This window comes from Elgaria multicarinata, chromosome 2 (genome assembly GCF_023053635.1).
Source record: "Elgaria multicarinata webbii isolate HBS135686 ecotype San Diego chromosome 2, rElgMul1.1.pri, whole genome shotgun sequence".
Lineage (NCBI taxonomy): Eukaryota > Metazoa > Chordata > Lepidosauria > Squamata > Anguidae > Elgaria > Elgaria multicarinata.
In genome coordinates, this window is record NC_086172.1 from 135,646,681 (window position 1) to 135,670,134 (window position 23,454).

Genomic DNA, 23,454 nt, shown 5'->3' on the forward strand with positions numbered 1-23,454 from the left:
CATGTGTGAAAGAAAGCTTGTACCATCATAAACTTGTTAGCCTTTCAGGTTAAGCGTTGTTTTAAGTGTTAGTGTGAGCTACTAATTCAAGATATCAGACATTAAAAACTGACTTTCTTTAGTTTACCTGTTATTTTATATTACATTATTCTTATTTCAATAAAGCTAAATATTTATAAAATTACTTACGGGCTGATCCATCTTGTTCTTGTAGAAATCTTTCCAACACTATTCGAGCCATCAGTGATGGGGCAAAATCCACCTTACAAGAAAGATAAAGAGCAACTTTCTTTTAAATCTGTATCTCTCTCATTTCAACAAAGGGGAGTGGAGGATTTTGTCTTTCGTCATCTAATTTATCCTTTCAGAAGGATACACTTACCTTTCTTATGATAGCAATCATAGTAAGAATCGTATTTATAAGTCTCTTAGACTATACACTCTTCTACTCACATTAGTTTTGTCATGATGCAATATATTTATTTGTATTACAATAAAAATTTAAAATTGTGATCATGTCATAATTATTGAATTTATCCCTACACAAGGGCCCAAAACATTTGACCACTACAAGTGAGACCTGCAATAGTATGGAGGGCTCCCATTCAGTGTTTCAGCTAGCCAGCCATGCCTTCTTTCAGGAAGCTCCATTTCACCACTCTCTCCACGTGTTTTCTGCTTCCCACCCCCATCCCATACACTCAGCATTCTGTGGACACTGAGCATGTTAAGTCCTCATTGGGCTGTTTGGGGAGGGAGGAGGTTGCTTCTTTAGTGGTTTTTTGCTAAAGATCTTTCTACTTTTGCAAACCTTGGGGTTCAGCCAAGCATGCTGATATTTCCCTTTGGTTTCTTAGCTCTGTTTTGACTCAGCTATTAGTATATATAATATCCTAGGAACCTGAATGGCATTGGTCAACACATATGGATCAAGCTCTAAGTGTTTTTTCCTCTCAACTGTTCTCAACCTAAAGCACACAATTCAATGCACATCATGTGAAACCAATATTTGAACAAAAGCATTCAACCAGTAAGTATGTTCACTAATGAAAAATTAGGCGCTTTCACTTATTAACAAAAAAACATTCTATTAAAGCACGTTGGGTGTAAAAATAGCCTTGGAAGGACCATTACCACACATGATTTACATTTTCAAAAAGCAATTTAGAATTAAGTATGAAGTAGTTTCTCACACCTTAAATAAAAATAGACCAAAGTTAATATTTAGCATTTTAATCAAGATGATACAAACCTAGATTCTGATCCTGTATACAGACAGTTTGAATTACATTGAAACAGATGAGATTTATGCAAACCAACTTTGTGCAGGATTGAAATCATAGGAAATGTCTAGAGCACATTCATTTCAAAGGCTTCTAAAGAGTAACAGCATTTTTAAAAGATTAAGAATAAACAATCAAATCTAAAATACATTCAAGGGAACTCCTATATAGTATATTTTGGGCTATTTGTTAAAAAAGAAACATCATTAAATTGACATTTAAAGCCCTAAATGGTTTGGGGCCAGGTTATTTGAAGGAACGCCTCCTCCCATATGTACCTGCCCAGACCTTAAGATCATCTACAGGAGCCCTTCTCCATGAGCCCCTGCCAAAGGAAGTGAGGCAGGTGGCTACTAGAAGGAGGGCTTTCTCTGCTGTGGCACCCCAGTTGTGGAATGAGCTCCCCAGAGAGGTCCGCCTCGCGCCTACACTGTACTCCTTTTGTCACCAGCTAAAGACCTTTTTATTCTCTCAGTATTTTAACACTTAATTTTAACTTAAATTTAAATTTCACTGTTTTAACTCTGTATTTTAATTTTATATCAATTTTGCTGCGTGGTTTTTATCCTGGTTGTGCTTTTTATACTGTATTTTGTATTTGTGCTTTTAACCTGTTGGTTGTTTCATTATGGTTTTAATTTTTGTGAACCTCCCAGAGAGCTTCGGCTATTGGGCAGTATAAAAATGTAATAAATAAAAATAAATAAATAAATACATAAATCTGTGCTGTTGTTTAACAAAGTGTTATTGAAAATCTTCAATTGTGATGTATCATTAATACCAGTTCAAGATCAATCAGTGTGTGTTAAATATATTTAAGTTATAGGAATCTTTTTTTTTTAGATGGCTATGGCTCCATCTTAAGGGATTTCATTTACTTAAAATGTGACATATACTATCTTCTGAATAGCAGTATTATTTTTAAATTGCAAATTACCATAGTACTTTATTGAATAAAATGCCTTTAGAGGAGTAAACCTCTCACTTATATTATGGCAATGATACTTTTCGTGACTATTTTTGTATGTATTCATACACAATTTTATCTTGTTTTAAAAACTACAGCAAAAAAAGATGCATCCCCTTGTACATACATTTCCCCCCAAATACACACACACACACACACACACACACTTGGATGCTCTTAAATTCCCCCATGTAAAAAGAAATGCTTTCTACAGATCTGCTTATTTCCAGTAACCCACATCAGAGCTGACACATGAAAAATGGTGAAATTACTGAAGGTAGTCCAGCCTGAATAAGGACTACCTTATTAGTTCAGGTACTTGCATCTCCCTAATTTTCATATTAATCATGCACCCATCTTTCTCTGAAATAGGCCCATCATGCTTCATGTCAGAATTTAGCATGTAAGTAAAATTCATAGGGCTTCAAATCCCACTAGAAAATATTTGCCTGGTGAGAACAGAATACCTAATTTTATTATTCTTAACAAACATCAGAGTTTGGGGATTTATTTGTTTTTTTAAATTAAACTTCTGGATGTATAAAGTGACACATCAAATGTCTGAAATTTTAAAACAACTTCACAGATGCTTCAAAAAAGAATTAAAACAACAACAATGGCCTGTTCTTATTTAAGAGAGATGCTGCACACTGTAATGCATCTATGTTATATATTTCTCATCAATTTTTACAGTTTCCACTGATTAAATATATATTGACTCATAAAGTATTACCATTACACCAATTGTCAGCAGATGCAGGAGTACGCCATTTAAATATTAACTATCATATAAAAATGGCAGCTTGATTGTAAGGAAGCAGCAATCTCATGCTTGTTACAGCCACATTTCCCTAATGCATCAGAAGCAGTCACAAAAAACATTACCTTTCATATTACCTGCTACTGTACTGCTGCTAGCAATAAATAAAGTTATTTAAAATAACTTTTTCTTTAACGGTATTTTTTACTTAAAAAACAAACAAACAAAACCTAACCGCATGAATTGCTAAGATGTACAAGCACAGTATCTGAGTAAAGGAACACTTTAAGTATCAGAAATTATGTGCATTATCTATAAGGGAATGGGAAATGCATGAGGAAAAAACATACAACAAAAGCATATGCAAACAAGGCCATAAACACTGCATGTCTTTGCACCCACGAGGTGCTAGTCTATGACAATCCCCATGCAATGCATGTTATTTACTATGGATCCATTCTATAGCAGTATTTCTTTGTTTAAAATAAAGAGAATGGTGTAGACTTGAAATCTTCTGTCAGAAACTGCAACAAGCATCTTTGAGCACTAACACAAAGCAATCACTTTCATATGTTAACTCTATTATTACGATGTATAGACACTTTATAGACCATTAAAACCATCTAGTAACTGATAGGTAATTGCTCATTTGCTGACTACAGCAATGTAAATCAGACAGAAGCTTAAAGAAAAATCATACTTCCTTCCTCATGTTACATGTAGGACTTGCTGCTGCTGTTCCACTTAAGCTCCTTTTTAATGCAAGGATTCGTTTTCTGCCTTATGACTATTTTTAGCATTTAAAAGCAATACACAAGCATGGATTTTTTTATATTCTTCAGAGGCTTGAATAAAAATTCAAAACCAAATCAAATACAGTGGCGATTACTTTTCATTAACATATTACAATCAATCCTAAATAAACTTTCCTGGGAGTAATCCCTATTGAGATCAATGGGACTTACTTCTGAGAAGACATGTATAGGATTTCAATGTTAAAGATACTAGAAGATAGACTTTTTTCCTAGGTAGCCATCTTTTAGGATTATAAACTTTTTGTGCCTGCAATGGCATAACTATTCCCACAAACCTCTTTAAATATACTAGGACTGGACTGCAGCAGTCTCCAGTCTCGTAATTCTGGCAAGCACTGCCCCTGGTCCAGGCCTCCAGAACCCCATTGGATGAGATATGGGCAACATAGGTGGTGACCTGGTTAATAGATAAGCAACCCACAGCAGCCACACCCATGGGTTAAGCTTCTAGACCTCAATCTCTATCTATGCTGGACCCAAATCTGTCACCACCATCCTGCAGGATTTTTTTCTTGTAATATTAAATATGGATAACTATAATACAAAGTTATAGTACAAGATTAAATGTTAAGTTATTAGTTCTTTGAACTCTGATATATACATGACAAACAGTTAAATTAATATTAAACTGTTTTCCTTTTCTATGATATTTATGCTAAAATGAAGGTTAAAAAGATAATTGTTTTCATCATTTGTGTAACTTCTTACATTATGAAAACAAAACTAATCAAAAAATTAAATTCCTGGCACAGCATAATCCTAAATATGTTTACTCAGAAGTAAATCTCATTGAGTTCAGTAAGACCTATGCCTGGGTAAATGAGTGTAGGATTTACAGCCTCAATTATTAAAATACTCAAGTAGATTAAAGCGAATCAATGTTTTAAAATAACCACTCTTTCTCAAAAAAATAGGGGAAAAAACATTTCAAGAAAAGAGAAAAAAAATCAAGAAACTTTATGCACATTTGACTTGCAAATACAATATTAAGTGCATTAACGGATTAATTAATGTGGTTTGTCTAATTACTGCAGATACTAACGAATACAATAACTACTTAAAATGTATGATGTGCCTTGAAATCACAATTTCTTTTGTTTAATTACATTTCTAAGTAAAAGTCACTATAGATATGCTCCTTACATTTACCAGAAAGAGATTTCTTAAGAAATTATTACCTCATTGGCCATTTCCAATAATACAGGAGAAGCTGCATTTCTGATCACTCCATTCAGGTACCTGAACAAGACAAAAATAAAATGCTGCTGCAGATTCAAAGAAAAGGCCAGCACTAAAGTCATTGTATCTCTCTCTGTCTTACTAGGGCTGGAAAGAAACTGACCAAAGAACATGTAGTTTAGCTTAAAATATAAATATTTGCAAAACAGTCGTGATCTGAAACTCTTCTATTGTTTTTTCCTTATGAACAGGTTAGAAGTATCTATGTTACATTATCATTGAAAATCTACAAAGAAAAAAGCTTGCATTCGTATGAATAAAATTATAGCTACTTCATAAGCAGACACACAGAGAACAAGGTTACTGTTTTTAGGAATTGGGATTCTGAGCCCAATATTTCATGAGTGGGGGAGGGGAGACAATTACCCTTGAAGTTCTTTGATATTACACATCTCCCCACACCATCAAACTGAATGTTCCAGTTTGTCTGTACTACAGACAAACTGGAGAGACCAATGTGATTTAGTACACATACGATCCAACTTATTATGTCCCAATTCCAAACATCTCAGATCTTCCAAATTGAGTCTCCCATAGATGCACGTCAGGAGTTTTTCTCAAGGATCCTAGAGATCTAAAGCCAGCCTGAGAACCAGTTCCACTGTGACCAGAGTTCAGACTACACCAGCAATGAACAAGAATCCAGATTCCCGCTGCCACATTGTACCAGAATCCAAACCTCCACTGCCTCACCAACAACCCTCACTTTCCTGTAAGCACCCAGAAGAGAAGACAAAAGGGCAAACTGGGATGTCATGCAGTGATGCTGGACTGTAAGCTGGGGCTGTACCTTTTTAAATCTATACTAGTTTTCTCATAAGAGCTAGTCCTTAATAACTCTGCAAGCCCGCTCTGCTGTTCATAAATGAGCTCAGATCCCTGGCAAAACCAGTGTTGCTTTAACAGGAACTCTTTCTGGCATTTCTTCCAGGTTTTGTAGAACGTAACCTCTTCTCATATCATGAATCAATCTGTTGTTAACAGGTGCTGGATGACTCAGGCCTTAGCTAGACTTAAGGTTTATCCCGGGATCGTCCCGGGGTCATCCCTGTTCTTGTAAATGACACACAGGGGATTCTGGGAGCAGGCAGGGATGACCCCGAGATAAACCTTAGGTCTAGCTAAGGCCTCAAGCTCCAGTTGAGCCCCACTCAAGCCATGCTCTTCTATAGGTTCCCAGAACAGCTAATCCAGATCAGGAACAATACTTGATTCTGATCTGCATCTGGCCAAGGGTTGGGCATTTAAGTGGTTCAAAGATCTGTTCAATTGTCCACTTTAATATTGTCAAAGAATGGTTGAGTATTTAAGGCATTCATTTATTATAACTGTTAACAAAGACAGAGGTGTTAGGTGGATAATAGGTAAGAAATGATGTAGAAATGATGCAGCACATTCTTACTCACCCCTTCTTACCACTTATACCAGCTAGAATGCCTTTTCTTTCCATGATCATATTTTGGACATACTGACCTCCAACAAAGAGGGAAGATATTAAAGAAGCAATTGTGGTATCTAGAGCAGTCAGTGGGGAGGACAACTCTCTCTTGGTTGTGGTTGTTTTAAAAATGGCACTATTAGCACTGCCGACCAGTCTGCATTTCCCACTGTAGAAGTAACTTAACCCCATTCCAACAGCAGTTGAACTAGGTGTGCTGAACAGCCCTGGATGATGGGGAGGATAACTAAAGTATGGGTAAGTAAGCTTGATCCAAAATTCCTCTGTGGACACAGAAGCTCGGTTACAGGGCTTATGACAGAAGATATGACAGGTGCTTTGGTACATACTAGCTCAGGTGCCAGCTACGGAAAAGCCTGAAAAGCTTCCCCTCCTGCTCTTTGTAGCTGGTGCTGAAAAACAATTAAAAACGGAATATAGAAACCATTTGGTCGAAAGATCTAAGAGAAGGATGGAAACTAACATATACCTTCACAAAGATTAATTGACCCAGTATGAATTCAATGCCTTTTGAGTCAATAATGCTCTAAAATTTAAGCCATTAACTTAAATGTGAATGTATCACACAAGTATACTCCTAGCCTTCTCACATAGGACCATTTCACAAGGCATTTCCCAAGCTCTTGAGGGTACACAATTTTGTTTTTTTTTACCCTCTTGAGGGTACACAATTTTGTTTAAAATGGGAATCTCTACTGGATTTCAACTGATTAACATCCAGACAAAAGTCCATAAATTATGCTTTAAGATATAATATATGCTACAGTGAATGCTGACAATCTCAGATAAATTTTGCAAATGCTTGGAAGTGGATATATATTTCCCCACATTTCAAGGCATGAAGAAATGAATGCTGATAATCACATTTGATGACTCTCAGCATTCACTGGTTTACCTCTAAATTTTCATACATCTGTAAAATTGTCAATATTCACAGGTGAATATTAATTTTAGACATTCACTATATCATCCATTTCATGCAGCCGCTGCCATATTGCCTCTGAGATTATGCTGCCCTCAACAGAAAAAAGATCCCCACCCTTGATTAAACTTTGGCCAGTTAATGACAATAACTTGCTTTTTCAGTCAAAAAGCAGTTGCCTATGGCAATGCCACTGTACTGAAACACTGGGATCATTATTCACAGTTCATACAAAAGTTTTGTGTTGTTGTTTTTTTTAAAAAAAACACACTGTCAAATGACTGGTAGCTGTCATGGAAGCTAATAAATGGACATGATGGAAAAAATGAATGAAAGAAAAGCCACCTTTCAAAACCGCCAGCAAAAGTGTTGACTGAGTGAGCCATCTGTACTCTGCTTTCTGGTGTGACGTTTTCCTTAGCAGAAAACTGTGCTGTGCTAGCCAAACATGACCCTAAACCAGGAACTATTTTGGGTCTGGGGGCTGGATTGCCTCCAGGTCTCCCAGATCCCACCCCCACCAGGCCAAATGATGTCAGGGGACGGGGTACTGTCTGTGTCATCAGGGTCGGGTCCCCACCTGGTGCATCAATTGGAGAGCCTGCTTTGTACTATCTGGATGGTGCAAAGCGGACTCATCGAACAAGTCACCATCTCTTCAGCGAGTGCTTCAGACAGGGAGCCAGGTTTGCTCCTCCTGGGTTTTCCCTGGCTAGATGCCTTCCCCATACAGAGAAGGTAGTGGAGCAGCAAAGCAGTCTCAGCCAACTTCACTCCTCCATTGCCTTCTCTACATGGGGAATCATAGAATAGAATAATAGAATAGTAGAATTGGAAGGGGCTTATAAGGTTCAATGCAGGAATCCACCTAAAAGCATCCCTGACAGATGGTTGTCCAACTGCCTTTTGAATGCCTCTAGTGTGGGAGAGCCCATGATCTCCCTAGGTAATTGGTTCCATTGTCATACTGCTCTAACAATCAGGAAGTTTTTCCTGATGTCATACCAGAATCTGGCTTCCTGTAACTTGAGCCCATTATTCCGTGTCCTGCCCTCTGAGATAATCGAGAAGTGATCCTGGCCCCCATCTGTGTGACAACCTTTCAAGTATTTGAAGAGTGCTATCATGTCTTTCCTCAATCTTCTCTTCTCCTGGCTAAACATGTCCAGTTCGTTCAGTCTCTCCTCATAGCCGAGTTGGAAGGGGCCTACAAGGCCAACCCTCTGCTCAATTCAGGAAGGTAACGGAAGAGTGAGGCAACCAAACCAGCATCACTCCTTCACGTTCTTTGTATAGGAAAGCTGACAGAGGAGCAAAGTGACTGAAGCTCAGTCACTCTCCTGCCCCTTCCTGCTGTGAAGGGATGGAGATTTCAGAGAAGTTTCACCCCTGGGGGCCAGAAGGGCTGATCTGGTGGGCAAAATTTGTTTCATGGGATGGGGGTCCCCCACCCCTGTTCTAAACTGTGGTGCCAATTGCAACAAGGCAATATAGGAAACCTTTTAGTTATATGAAACAAAGGAGAATTAGGAGGAGGAATACACAGGGCTATGAAAACATGCTGGTGTGTGGTACTGCTGATTTTAGTGGTTTTTAATTTTTAGTTTTATAATAATAAAATTCATAGACATTTAAGTTGTCAATCAGCCTCTCTGTGGGAAGGCAGTATAGAAAAATAAATATAGGTCTCTATCTCTCTCGCGCGTGTGAATGTGTGTGTGTACATGTGTATCACACAACACTTAAAAATGTGGTTAGCTGAGAAAACTAAGAATTCTTATACAGTCAATGGGCGATTATACAGTTAATTATGCCATTGCTGGAAATAGCTATCATTAAGTTCACTGGGAACCAAAAATAGTTCTATTATGTTATGCATTATGCTCTGAACTTACTGACCTGTTATTCATGCACCATATTCACACTAACCCTGACCTAAACAGCTTTCCTCTGGAATTTACATAATGAAGCAAAGGGTAAGAGACAACTCAGTCTTTTCTTTACTACAGTTTTAAAATCACAGTTACTCTTGGAATATTTCAGTGATAAAAGCAGAATAATGAAAGAAGATCCCAAATTACAAATCTGAATAAGAACGGTGTTCATTTTTACATAAACCACTTACATAAGAGGACTATATATAGATTACTTTATAGCCCAGTGAAAAGATTAACATATTCATCCTAATTGCAGTTAACAATCATACAAATCTTGCATCTTCCTTATTCATGGAATTTCTAATAAAATGTACACATCAACATTGCAATCCTGTGTATATTTACTTGGGAGTAAAGCTACTATGTCCAATGAAGCTTGAGCAAATGTGCACAGGGCTACAGCCTAGCTATATTAAAATTTCTGGGGAAAGTCATGCTATAATAAAACCTGAACTACTAATTATGAGTATTAAAGAAACAACAACCAAACTGTTGAAATCATTGCAATCTGATAATTAAACACCAGGCCATTAAACATTGATGTAGCAGACATAATAATAATAATGTAGAAGACATAAATAATCATGTAGCAGAGCATGGTTTGATGTTTAATGTTAAGGGCAAGGACTGACCAAAAACCGCATTTTGCCTTAAACCATGTCCAAAACCACATTTTGCACTATAGGTGCACTAAGCAAACCCCTCTCCTTAAGTGTCTCTTCTTTCAAGGTGACAAGCAAGTCTCACTGGTTTCTCCTTATACACACCACCTTTGGGTAATCATGGTTCAATGTACATTTAGGACCTTATTAAGGGTTAAGGTTTCAAATCAAGGTTAGCAGGGTTAAATATCCAAAATTGTAATGTGTAGATTGGTTTGTCCATAGGCTATAAGAGGCTGATATTGCATATACAGCTCTGTGGTCCACAACGGAAAAAGAAAAGTACAAATGTGAAGGCTACATAAGAAAGTCAAAGTGTAATTCATGCAAGCAAAGATCATCTTTAAAATTCCACATAGGGGCTTGACCTCACACTTCCCTCAAACTGCTTGAATCCCCAGTTTATTTCATTTAGCGAACACAAAGATCTCATTAAAAGCAGTGACATAGGGACCAACTTCTGAATTCTATGGAAGTGGGGGAAGGTCTCTGTGCACATACATTAGATATATGTACGTATACTAAATCACAGAGTACACATGTCTTAATTCAGTATAATGTGACCAATAGAACTCAATGGATACAACCATCATAAAACTACTTCTCTATATATAGTACAGTTGGCGGACATTAGAAATTATACAGTACCAAGATGCCATACCAAGTCACAGCCTAATCAAAATGAAGAATTTGGCAAGTAGGGAGCTTTAAATTCACAGATTTTTAGTGGGAACTTAATGTCTCTATTATTGATTCAAAGGGGTAAGGACAATCTTGCAATAGTTATAAAAGTGACTTGTGTTCTTTCAGTAATGTCTCTGCTAACATGTTTAAAAACAAGCATTCTCAATTTTCTTGAACCACAATAGTCGGATTAAGTATAATCAACATTACTTAAACATAGAATTCTATGCATATTTCTAAACAATAAAACTGCATCGCTGTTTTATATTTTTCCCTTTGATTCATGCATTATGATTCATATTATCAAGCTTTTGTGATAGGGCCAATTTTTTGTGCTATTCATATATCTGGAAGGCTTTGCTTATTCACTGTGGCTATTCCACTCCAGTATGCAATATTTTTTTTCCTAATTTGGGAACAATAAAATCTCAGAAGACTAAAGAACAGATTACAAACATAGTGGCAACTTTAATACGTTGCTACAGATTGTTAACAGAAGAGAGAATAGTACTGTGTCTGGTTTTACGTATATCAGTGCATATCTATTCCATAACAGTATACCATATAGTCCGCTTGCCCCAAGGTCTAAAATGTGTTTGTTTATTTTATTAGGATACTGTTAGACCATAAATATCAGACATCTATAATCACAGGTATAATCTCACTTGCCATGCGGACTCTTCAGATGTCAATCTATATAGTAAAATTTTAATTGCACATCTCTACCAGATATCAATACGCCCCAATTATGTTGCTGAGATGTCTATGTCAATATAGCTACAGATAACCTATAACAAGTTTCAATTACAATTTATTAACTCCAGGTGCACATAATCATGTAACTTTTATGAAATGACATATTAAAGGTTTATGCTTCCTTTAAAAGGTTTTTTTGACAGCATTGTTTCTAAAACAGGCAAAGCCCCAAATGTACAAATTAAGTTGTAAAACCCTTATATTTAGATGTCATTTTTTATTTAATAACAGTGTAGCTACTATTATAAACATTTCTTATAATATAGGCATACTCAACATTGATAATACGTAAGTCCCACCAGTATAATTGATGATACTAAGGCTAGCACGGAAACTCTCAAGAGCACACTTAGAATATGAAATAAAGAATATTGCTATAGATTGAGGCCAAAATCCAGCACAGAATTAAGCCCCACTGAAGTCAGTGGGTCTTCAGTATACACAACTGTAGACTGGATTGTGGCCTAGTGAAATTCTCATTATCTTGGCTAAATGCCATTTCTCCTGGAAAACTCACTGGTAGAACTAAAACTGCAGTCTTCAGACATAAGGTTGGTCAGCATATATATTCTTTAAAAATATATACCACAAAACATAAAATTATGTTCCGTTATGTTCTAACAGGCTGGGAAACTCATACCTTTGATAGTAAGCTTCAGTTGCCTCTGGAGTATGATGTTTAGCATGTGTTCTTTTGATTAGTTTCTGAAAAACAACAAAAGAGCTTTATAATATGCCAAACAGAAATCCAGCGTAAATCATAAATGCCCCCCCTCAAAACCCTGAAATCTTAAGACTAATACCCAGAAATTATTTTTCATTTCTGTATGGCATGAAACATGTTCTGACTCTACCGTAATACAGCATATATGTAAAAGGCAGTAAGGTCATAGTAATTGAATCTAAATAAGTTTGCTGAGGGTTACAGAGGGCAGAGAAAAACTTGTTCTCTCTTTCAACCTTTATATTAATTTCCCTTCAAATCAATTCCATCCAAGTCCTCTGCACTCTGGTTTTACAATTCAATTGGCATTTTTAACCAGGAAGAACATTGCTTAAAAACAACTTATTTGAAAACTACAAAAAGTAATTCCATTGAGACTTGCCACTTGACTGACACCTGTCATCTCATGATAAATGACTCCATTTTCTGCCTCTCTTGCCTTCTGCCACTCCGGCAATGGTCATTTATCATCATCTCTGTCAGCCATGGAAAGCAGCACTGACAGTGCAAGTCAGCAAACATTTAGCACATGGAACCACGCAACACAGGGAAATTATTATTGTCAGAATAATAATGGTTTAGCATAATTTATTACAGGTCCACCAAATAAGCAAAGGCTAGATGTTATTAGACAGATGGATGGGTAGGCTTGGCAGCCATCCACTGAGACTCAGGCGGTGCTTGATGTGGAAAGGGGAACATCCTCCAAACCAATCAGAAAGCTGGCAGTTCAATTACAAAGAAATAAAGGGACATTCATCATTCAATTAGGCACCTGTCAACCCTCACAAAGGAGAAAACTTCTAACCTGGTACTCCTGGGAGAAGATGCTCAGCAGAGTGGACTGCGATTGACTGGAACAAATAAAAGAAGGACAAAGTTAATTACTGGAGTGCACTGCAAAGAAACAAAAGAGAAAGGAGCTTCAAAGGTAGGCCTGCTGCCCTGTAATCTAACAGAACATGAAAACAAGTGTGGAAAAGTTGTTCCAGATGAACACCTCAGACAAAGGCTTCCTACTGCTAGGTCAAGGAGAGAGTGAGAAAAAGAGTTTATGAGGAAGGGAAGAGGTGGAAAATGTAGCAAGAGTTTCAAAGCAAGCTGGCATGTTGCTCTGACAATTCGTTTCCAGCTTCAGAACCCACAAAGTGGGATACTGGTGGTATGTACTGAAATTGGGAAAGAAAACAAAGCAGACTTCCATTAACAGTTGATGCACCTAAATTCCATTAGCCGTAGGAAACATACCGATTGTTCATTGGCAACATATTGAAATTCATTTTGTTAGCAGCAAGGGAACCTCTTCAGTAGCTGTCTCATATTCAGGGGAGAAACTTAGCTCTCTGTCAGAAGCAGCATATGGGACCACTGTAACATTCCTACTAAAACTGATGTGCTTTGAAAATAGAAACTTTCACAGCAGGAAGCTGAGATTCCCTGGAGTCGGTCATTTCCAAAGGCTGCCATAAGCTTCATTCATTTAAAGCTCCACTCAATGTCAAACACCTGGCAATGAAGCAACCTGGAAAACATTCTTCCCCAAGAGAGATTTCTCTCTCTCTCTCTCTCTCTCTCTGAATAGTTAACATTTAGAAATGGGACAAGATTTTTTTCCCTGCCTCAAAAAAGGCAATCAGTACTACACTGCTACTGTTCTCAATTGTCCTCTGTGGATATATCTACCCCGGCACATCTTGAACACAATTAATTACTTCTGATATATTTTATTTCCAGATGCAACTCAAACAAATTAGAGTTTCAATAAACTAACTCTGTAGTACAAAAAAGCAAATTCCCCCTTTTTACAAATGAGTTTCCTCAGTCTTATTATAGTAATTCTAATATTCAGAAATCACAACACAAAAATGGTTGAATTTGATTTGGTGTTCATGTTTAAGAATGCTGACTAGAGACAACACTGACATTTTCCTAAATACATTTTGGACTGAAGAGTAACAAAACATTCTGAATTAGTATCCTTATTTTATTAGTAATAAAACAAGAGCATATTCGGAGATTTTAAGAAAAACTGAGCTGGAAATTCCAGACTGAAATTAATCCTAATACCAAAGGTTTCAGGCATGCCTATCCTACACACGTTAAGTAACATAAGGAGTTACTCCATAGCGATTGGCAGAATTCTCCCCATCAGACTGCCTTCATGCTGCACTGTCACCTCCATGTTGGGCATTCAACATTGCAGCCAGGACTCACATTCCAAAATCATCATCATCATCATCATCATCATCATCATTATCATCCGGCCTTTTGTCCAATGCTGGGCCTCAAGGCGGCAATAAGCTTTTCATGGTTCCCCTACAAAGCTTCTGTGCAGGATTCTATCCCTGCTTTAGAGTAGTCTGTGAATTGGCTTGCACCCAAAGTCTGTAGACCCTGTTCAAGTGATGGTACTGTATTTAAGGTACACAAATGGTGCCTTTTTGTCCAAATGCAATATTTGCAAAGCACCTCTCATTGTAAATATTTCCATAAACATATATGCCAGGAGCCATAATTCTATGAACTGAATTCCACTCATGGAGTTGGGACTCATTCTTGCCTTGGCTGTCCATTCCCTTTGTGTCCCCCTCACAAATCTGTTCTGGGAGGTGACAAGGGGAAAATGGAATTGGTGAACGTCGCCTTCCCCCATTTCCGTAAGCAGAAGCTTCCACTGTGTCCAAGCCCCTTACATTTATTCCTTCAGAGGCTTAGTACAGCCTAACTGAAGTAGCTGCAAACTGCTCCTTCTTGGAGCTGGGGGGACGGGGGACTAGTTTTCCTAATACCTGAAGCATTGGTTTCTAGTAGTATATTTCTAGGAATGATTAAATCTGATTGCCATGACCTATGAAGCGGTTTGGGCTCAGTATGCTCAGTAGTCTCATCTTGGCATATGAAGCGTCTTCATATATCCAGATGAGACTAAAGCCGGTTCGATGGGCACATTTGCAATATTGACAGAGGACTTGCTCTTTCACAAAACGGCTGCCTGATGGATGTGAAATTCAGAAAGCAAACTGGTGAGACTAAAAGAAAATTTGCCCAAGAACCTAATTATGAGGTAGAGGTGGGATTTGAGTTCCAAAACCCAAAACCACCCTTTTGAACTCAGTTTTTGCTCCAACATCCATTTCACAGAAGGCAAACTGATGAGGCTCAGAAATAAGTAACTAGGCCAAGAAACTGAATGCAAGGTAGAGGAAAGAGATGAACCCCAAATGAAAAATCACATATTGCTTTCTACAAGGCACAACAAAATATCCATTTCACAGAAGGCAAACTGATGATGCTCACAAAGGCAAAACACATACCATCCCAGAAGAAATAAACCAGCTGGCACATACCACACAGACACACATCCAACATGGCAGCCATTTTGTGAAAGAGCAAGTCCTCTGTCAATATTGCAAATGTGCCCATCGAACCTGCTTTAGTCTCATCTGGATATATGAAGACGGTGCATATACCAAGAGGAGACTAAAGACCTGAGCATACTGAGCCCAAACCACTTAGGGCTTCATAAGTCGTGGCAATCAGATTTGATCATTCCTAGAAGTATACTACAAGCCAATATTTCAGGTATTAGGAAAACAATGACAATAAACATTTGAAGAGGCGGAGTACGCCAGCCTTGTCTATCTCCATCGTTGCTTTAAACTTTGTGAAAAGGAGAGTCTCTTGTATCTTCAGGGGCTCTCTGTGTCTCTACATCCTTCTCCAGCCAAAATAGTGGCCAACAGCATTCTGCATAAGCTGTAGCTTCTGAACCATCAAGAACACACTGCAATAAACAATATAAGAAGCTACCAAAGGCAGAGATAATTAACAATAGTGGCAAAGTGCCTGATCTCCAACAAGAGGTGCAGCCAGTCAAGCAGATGGAGTTGGGAAAATGGCACTCCTGTACTTCAGTGAGCCCAAATCCCAAACACAACAGGTGGTTCAAACCCAAAGGATCTAGGGATAACATCAAAACCCACCAAGAGATTGTGGTAAACCAACAGGCCACATTCCCAATGTTCATTTCTAAAAGCAGATTGTTCTTCCTGCCCTTTAAAGTATGCAAAACTCCAGCCTAAACAATGACTGAAATGGCTCTATGTGAGGTTGGCCCAGCTCAAGACATTTTACTGCCTGAAGCAAAGAAACAAAAGGCACCCCACCCCTAAGTCAAGGTGCATAGTACTCAAAGCTGATCAAGTTATTTTGGAACCTGTCAGGCTCCTGGCCAATGCAAGCCCAAGGGAGACCACTTCGGGAGAGGATTTGAGTTCCTCAGCAAACCCCACTCCACAGAAGACATGGGGCTCATTTACACCAAGCAGGATATTCCATTATGAAAGCGGTATATAAAAGGCAGGAGCCACACTACTGCTTTATAGAAGTATTGAAGTACACTGACAACTGTTGGAGCCCATAACACATACCATATACCACTTTCATACTGCTTTTATAGTGTTATATCCTGCTTGGTGTAGATTAATCATGGGCTCCAGCAGTTGTCAGTGCACTTCAATACCACTATAAAGCAGTAGTGTGGCTCCTGCCTTTTATATACTACTTCCATAGTGGAATATCCTGCTTGGTGTAGATGATCAACATTGAAACCAAGCTGCATATGCAGTTCTCTTGATTGTACAATTCTATAAAAAAAACCATTAGGAGATAAAATGTCTTTAATTGCATCTTTAGCGTGCTCCATCTTCCAGGCATAAGCTAGAATGAAACCTGTTGTAAGAAAACAAAATTCATAATGCATCCTCATACTCTCCAACATATGTTCAATAAAACTAGAAAAATGTGTGTGACAACTTGATGCTTATCACATGTAGTACAAGGACAGCTTTATGATAAAACTCTGGAGGGAATAAAGACTACTTGAGAAGAGTCATCATTCCTATGACCTTGACACTCAAGTTGGTCTAACAACTTCTATACAATTTAGTGACGTGTGAGAACAGATGATAGTGCAATACACAGAAATGGCAACATTTAAAATTCATAGTAGCACAAGGCCATTACTTTTCCCACTGGGCCACTTGAACTTTAATAATGGCTGACCTAGTTGGCCAATACTTTCTAACAGTAGACAGAGGGAAATTACCAGAAGAACATACTGCTCAAATGATTTTTCATTTAAAAACGTTTAACGAGATGCTCTAAAACTGAGGCATCAGTTCTTTCTGAAGAATCTTCATTTTTTTCCCAGTGTCTTTTTCTTATGATTGAATGAATGTATTTTTAGACTCCTCTTATTGTTGAATTGTAAAAATGAAGATTAAATGCAGTGCTATGATGAGAAAGTTATAAGTAGGAGTGAATATGTAAGCAAGTTTTTTTCATATGCCTGTGGTCCACATGAAATGTCTGAAACTAACGTTCATAGCAATGCAACAACTAAAATATAGAGGATTCTAACTGCAGAAATGTGAGGCACAAACCATTATTTGAGGGCATAAGGGACTGCTTAGAAGGAGGAAAAATCTCGCACATCGTTGTGAATATAACTCTACTGATGATGATGCATGATGCATTGTTAGCAGATGTGTTCTAAACGTGGGCAACCCTAAATCAGTAGTGGGAGGTTCACCTGCTTCTCAGTGGATGTTGTATGGTCCCACTACATAATGTATCCAAGTAAGTAACATCTGCCACACTTAAATTATTACTGCAGGCAGCCCTGGCGTTATTGTCACAATAGGATTCACAAACTGGATTTGCTGAGTAGCCCTTTGCTTTCCTCAACAGAAGAAGACCATGCAGTCATTTTATTTCTATAACATTTATCATAACAAGAGATATTATCTATTAGTTAAAGAGCCATGGCCAAGATTTTGCTGTTGACCTACAAAACCCTAAACAAGTTGGGAACAGGTTACCTAGTAGACTATCTTTCCTTATATATACCCAGTTGTCCCCTCACTGGTTGTACATGACCAACAGAAAGTGGCCAGGTAGTGATGTGTAAGTGGACCTTCTCAGTGGTGGCACCCACACTTTTATTTAGAACACTTTCCTACATATGGTTTGAGAGGCAGAAATGGTGGCAAGATTAAATGTCTCTTGAAAACATACCTATTCACGCAGACTTTCCCAGACCTGTGAGGGACTCTGATACTACCCTGTTGTTATTGTTATAGTACTGTAATGTTTTTAAATGATTTATTTTTTATTTTTTTATTTATTTATTTGTTTATTTTATCTGGGCTGTTATATTGTTATGTTGTATTTTAATGTTAACCACCTGAGGATTTTAATGTATTAAGTGGTATAGAAGTTTTTTAGTTAATAAATAAATACTAATCTACAGCAAAGGAGATCGCTGGAGCTTGAGCACCTCAAGGATGCCATGAGCTAAATCGTGAAGGGACACCCAAGCCGGGAAGGTCATGGTAGAGAGGTCAGACTAAATACGATCCCTGGGGAAGGTAATGGCAACCCACCCCAGTATTCTTGCCATGAAAACTAAATGGATCAGTACAACCAGAGATATGTCGGTATACCATCGGAAGATGGGACCCCCAGGTCGGAAGATGGTCAAAATGCTACTGGGGAGGAACAGAGGATAAGTTCAACTAGCCCCAGATGTGATGACGCAGCTAGCTCAAAGCCGAAAGGACGGCTAGCGGCCGACAGTGCTGGTAGTGAACGATGAATCCGATGTTCTAAAGATCAACACACTATAGGAACCTGGAATGTAAGATCTATGAGCCAGGGCAAATTGGAGGTGGTTATTGGTGAGATGTCAAGATTAAATATAGATATATTGGGTGTCAGTGAACTGAAATGGACTGGAATGGGCCACTTCACATCAGATCAGCACCAGATCTACTACTGTGGACAAGAGGATCACAGAAGAAATGGAGTAGCCTTCATAATTAATAATAAAGTGGCTAAAGCAGTGCTTGGATACAATCCAAAAAATGATAGAATGATCTCAATTCGAATTCAGGGTAAGCCATTTACCCTGGCTTACATCACAGTGATTCAAATATATGCCCCAACCACAGATGCTGAAGAAGCAGAAGTAGATCAGTTCTATGAGGATCTGCAGCACCTACTGGATAATACACCAAAAAAAGATGTTATTTTCATTATAGGAGACTGGAATGCTAAGGTGGGCAGTCAAATGACATCTGGAATTACAGGTAAGCATGGTCTAGGAGAACAAAATGAAGCGGGACATAGGCTGATAGAATTCTGCCAGGACAACTCACTGTGCATAACAAACACTCTCTTCCAACAACCTAAAAGACGGCTTTATACATGGACTTCACCAGATGGCCGACACCGAAATCAGATTGACTACATCCTTTGCAGCAAAAGGTGGCGGACATCTATACAGACAGTAAAAACAAGACCTGGAGCTGACTGTAGTTCAGATCACGAACTTCTTATTGCACAATTTAGAATCAAACTAAAGAGAATAGGGAAGACCCACAGATCAGTTAGATATGAGCTCACTAATATTCCTAATGAATATGCAGTGGAAATGAAGAATAGATTTAAGGGACTAGATTTAGTAGATAGGGTCCCGGAAGAACTATGGACAGAAGTTCGCAACATTGTCCAAGAGGTGGCAACAAAAAACGTCCCTAAGAAAAAGAAAACCAAGAAGGCAAGGAGGCTGTCTGCTGAGACACTGGAAGTAGCCCAAGAAAGAAGGAAAGCAAAAGACAACAGTGATAGGGGGAGATATGCCCAATTGAATGCAAAATTCCAGAGGTTAGCCAGAAGAGATAAGGAATTATTTTTAAACAAGCAATGCGCGGAAGTGGAAGAAGACAATAGAATAGGAAGGATAAGAGACCTCTTCCAGAAAATTAGAAACATCGGAGGTAAATTCCAGGCAAAAATGGGTATGATCAAAAACAAAGATGGCAAGGATCTAACAGAAACAGAAGAGATCAAGAAAAGGTGGCAAGAATATACGGAAGATCTGTATAGGAAGGATAATAATATCGGGGATAGCTCAGACGGTGTGGTCAGTGAGTTAGAGCCAAACATCCTGAAGAGTGAGGTTGAATGGGCCTTAAGAAGCATTGCTAATAACAAGGCAGCAGGAGACGACGGTATCCCAGCTGAAAACACAAGAATGGCCATCAGACTGGAAAAAATCAACTTATATCCCCATACCAAAAAAGGGAAACACTAAAGAATGTTCAAACTATCGGACAGTGGCACTTATTTCACATGCCAGCAAGGCAATGCTCAAGGTCCTGCAAGGTAGACTCCAGCAATTCATGGAGCGAGAATTGCCAGATGTACAAGCTGGGTTTAGAAAAGGCAGAGGAACTAGAGACCAAATTGCCAATATCCGCTGGATAATGGAGAAAGCCAGGGAGTTCCAGAAAAACATCTATTTCTGTTTTATTGACTATTCTAAAGCCTTTGACTGTGTGGATCATAACAAACTGTGGCAAGTTCTTGGTGGTATGGGGATACCAAGTCATCTTGTCTGCCTCCTGAGGAATCTGTATAATGAACAAGTAGCAACGGTAAGAACAGACCACGGAACAACGGACTGGTTTAAGATTGGGAAAGGAGTATGGCAGGGTTGTATACTCTCACCTTACCTATTCAACTTGTATGCAGAACACATCATGCGACGTGCTGGGCTTGACGAATCCAAGGCTGGAGTTAAAATCGCAGGAAGAAACATTAACAATCTCAGATATGCAGATGACACCACTTTAATGGCTGAAAGCGAGGAGGAGCTGAGGAGCCTTATGACAAAGGTGAAAGAAGAAAGTGCAAAAGCTGGGTTGCAGTTAAACCTCAAAAAACCCAAGATTATGGCAACCAGCTTGATTGATAACTGGCAAATAGAAGGAGAAAACGTGGAGGTAGTGACAGACTTTGTATTTCTGGAAGCAAAGATTACTGCAGACGCTGACTGCAGCCAGGAAATCAGAAGACGTTTACTTCTTGGGAGGAGAGCAATGACAAATCTTGATAAAATAGTTAAGAGCAGAGACACCACACTGACAACAAAGGTCCGCATAGTTAAAGCAATGGTATTCCCCGTAGTAACCTATGGCTGCGAGAGCTGGACCATAAGGAAAGCTGAGCGAAGGAAGATAGATGCTTTTGAACTGTGGTGTTGGAGGAAAATTCTGAGAGTGCCTTGGACTGCAAGAAGATCAAACCAGTCCATACTCCAGGAAATAAAGCCAGACTGCTCACTTGAGGGAATGGTATTAAAGGCAAAACTGAAGTACTTTGGCCACATAATGAGAAGACAGGATACCCTGGAGAAGAGGCTGATGCTAGGGAAAATGGAAGGCAAAAGGAAGAGGGTCCGACCAAGGGCAAGATGGATGGATGATATTCTGGAGGTGACAGACTTGACCTTGGGGGAGCTAGGGGTGGCGACAGCCGACAGAAAGCTCTGGCGTAGGCTGGTCCATAAAGTCACAAAGAGTCGGAAACGACTGAACGAATAAACAACAAAATCTACTGAATTGTGCTAAAAAGAAAATATGATGCTATTCCATAAACATGTGTAGGTGATCTTTCATTTTAATCAAACACAATTGATTTCTATTTTTTTTTAACACACTTGAAATGTATATCCTTGTAAAATGTATAGATCAAATCCTTATTCCAACTTCAGGAGATTTCGTTTGAATCTGGTTATTTTCCCCATTATGCCACAATCTTTAAAAATCTGGAAAAGATCACCTACATGTGCCAACACCACTTGCTTATAGGTAATATAATCATATTTAGAAAACTGTAAATTAAGTGTGTTATTTACAAGCAATTAATTACATTAAAAAACAGCCAGGTAACTTTCATTATGTTGATTACTGTTAATGACATTGGCCTCATGCAGCTAATGCCTTTAGCATTTGTATGCATCACGTGTTAAATGCACGTGTTGTTTGACAGCTATATTCAGGGCATAAATCACACAAAAGACCCAAAGTTTCTAATGGCATAATTATACAGTTTATTCCAAAACACTTAATATTTCACTGGAATATATGCAGAAAATGTCAAGTTTGCTGAACAGCCCAAACAAAACTTTAAAAAAGAGCATGTTTCATTTGCTATAAATTACATAAATACAATACATACCTTTGGGGGATTTTATCAGGTGCAATTTGTCAGATTATAATCCAGCAGGGATCTAAATAGCTATCGTTGCCAAAAGAAAAAATCCCCCACCTACACAAATGTTAAAAGTACAGAAGCTATCCCATCTTTAGAGTTTCAGGTTTAATATTTATATTTGGTATATGCCTGCATAGTGTGTCAATAAGTTCCGTCTTTGTTGTAATTGTATAGTTGGGAACTGTAGTTCCAATGTTCTTATGAAGAGTCATGAATCTAAAGCTTTCCATCACTGCATTTTTTGTCAAGAGTATAGCCTGGAAATCTACCAAAACTTCTTTCTTTTTATAACTGGATACATAAAACCTGGAACACTATGTATAAAATCACTGCCATTGTACACTGCAGACCTGGGAATACACATCCTATTGCTCGTTTGTTTATGATTGGAAGTGTGTGTGTGTACCCGTCTTGGAATGACAAGTTCAAACAGCATAATGTTAGAGCACAAGTGATAAGTTTAATATAAATTGGACTACTGGCACCTTTTATTTTATTTTTGTTTAATTTTTGATTTTATTTATTTATTTATTTATTTATTACATTTCTATACTGCCCAATAGCCGAAGCTCTCTGGGCGGTTCACAAAAATTAAAATCACAGTAAGACAACCAACAGGTTAAAAACACAAATACACAATACAATATAAAAAGCACAACCAGAATAAAAACCACGCAGCAAAATTGATATAAAATTAAAATACAGAGTTAAAACAGTAAAATTTAAATTTAAATTAAAATTAAGTGTTAAAATACTGGGAGAATAAAAAGGTTTTATTCTTTGTTTCCTAATAATATGTCTCTATCAGTTTTGTATTTCTATTCATTTTGTATTGCTTTAACTTTAAAATGATCCTTTAAAAGAAGTTATGACTCATGGCTTATTATTATTATTATTTGTATACCTTGGATGTTGAGTGCAGTGTATGGGTAGGTTCATGTTGGGAGAGGCGTTCCATCAGGTATTGTGGTCTCAAGCCGTGTAAGGCTTCATAGGTTAAAACCAGCACCTTGGATTGGGCTTGGAAATATACAGGCAGCCAATGCAAGCGGGCCAGAGTGGGTCTTATATGTTCCAACCTTCTGGTCCTTGTCACACTGGCTGCTGCATTTTGCACAAGCTGT

The 23,454-nt window shown here is 38.1% G+C and overlaps 1 protein-coding gene across 1 annotated transcript in view; it reads right to left on the minus strand.

The window, feature by feature from the left end:
• The window catches only part of CDIN1 (CDAN1 interacting nuclease 1), a 163,572-nt gene that overhangs the window by 110,729 nt on the left and 29,389 nt on the right, over window positions 1–23,454 (minus strand). The window contains exons 2-5 of the mRNA XM_063118883.1: window positions 13,017–13,062; window positions 12,125–12,189; window positions 5,004–5,064; window positions 190–262 (exon numbers count right to left, since the gene is read on the minus strand). Coding sequence (XP_062974953.1) covers window positions 190–262; window positions 5,004–5,064; window positions 12,125–12,189; window positions 13,017–13,062 — 245 coding nt within the window. The remainder of the gene's footprint in view (window positions 1–189; window positions 263–5,003; window positions 5,065–12,124; window positions 12,190–13,016; window positions 13,063–23,454) is intronic.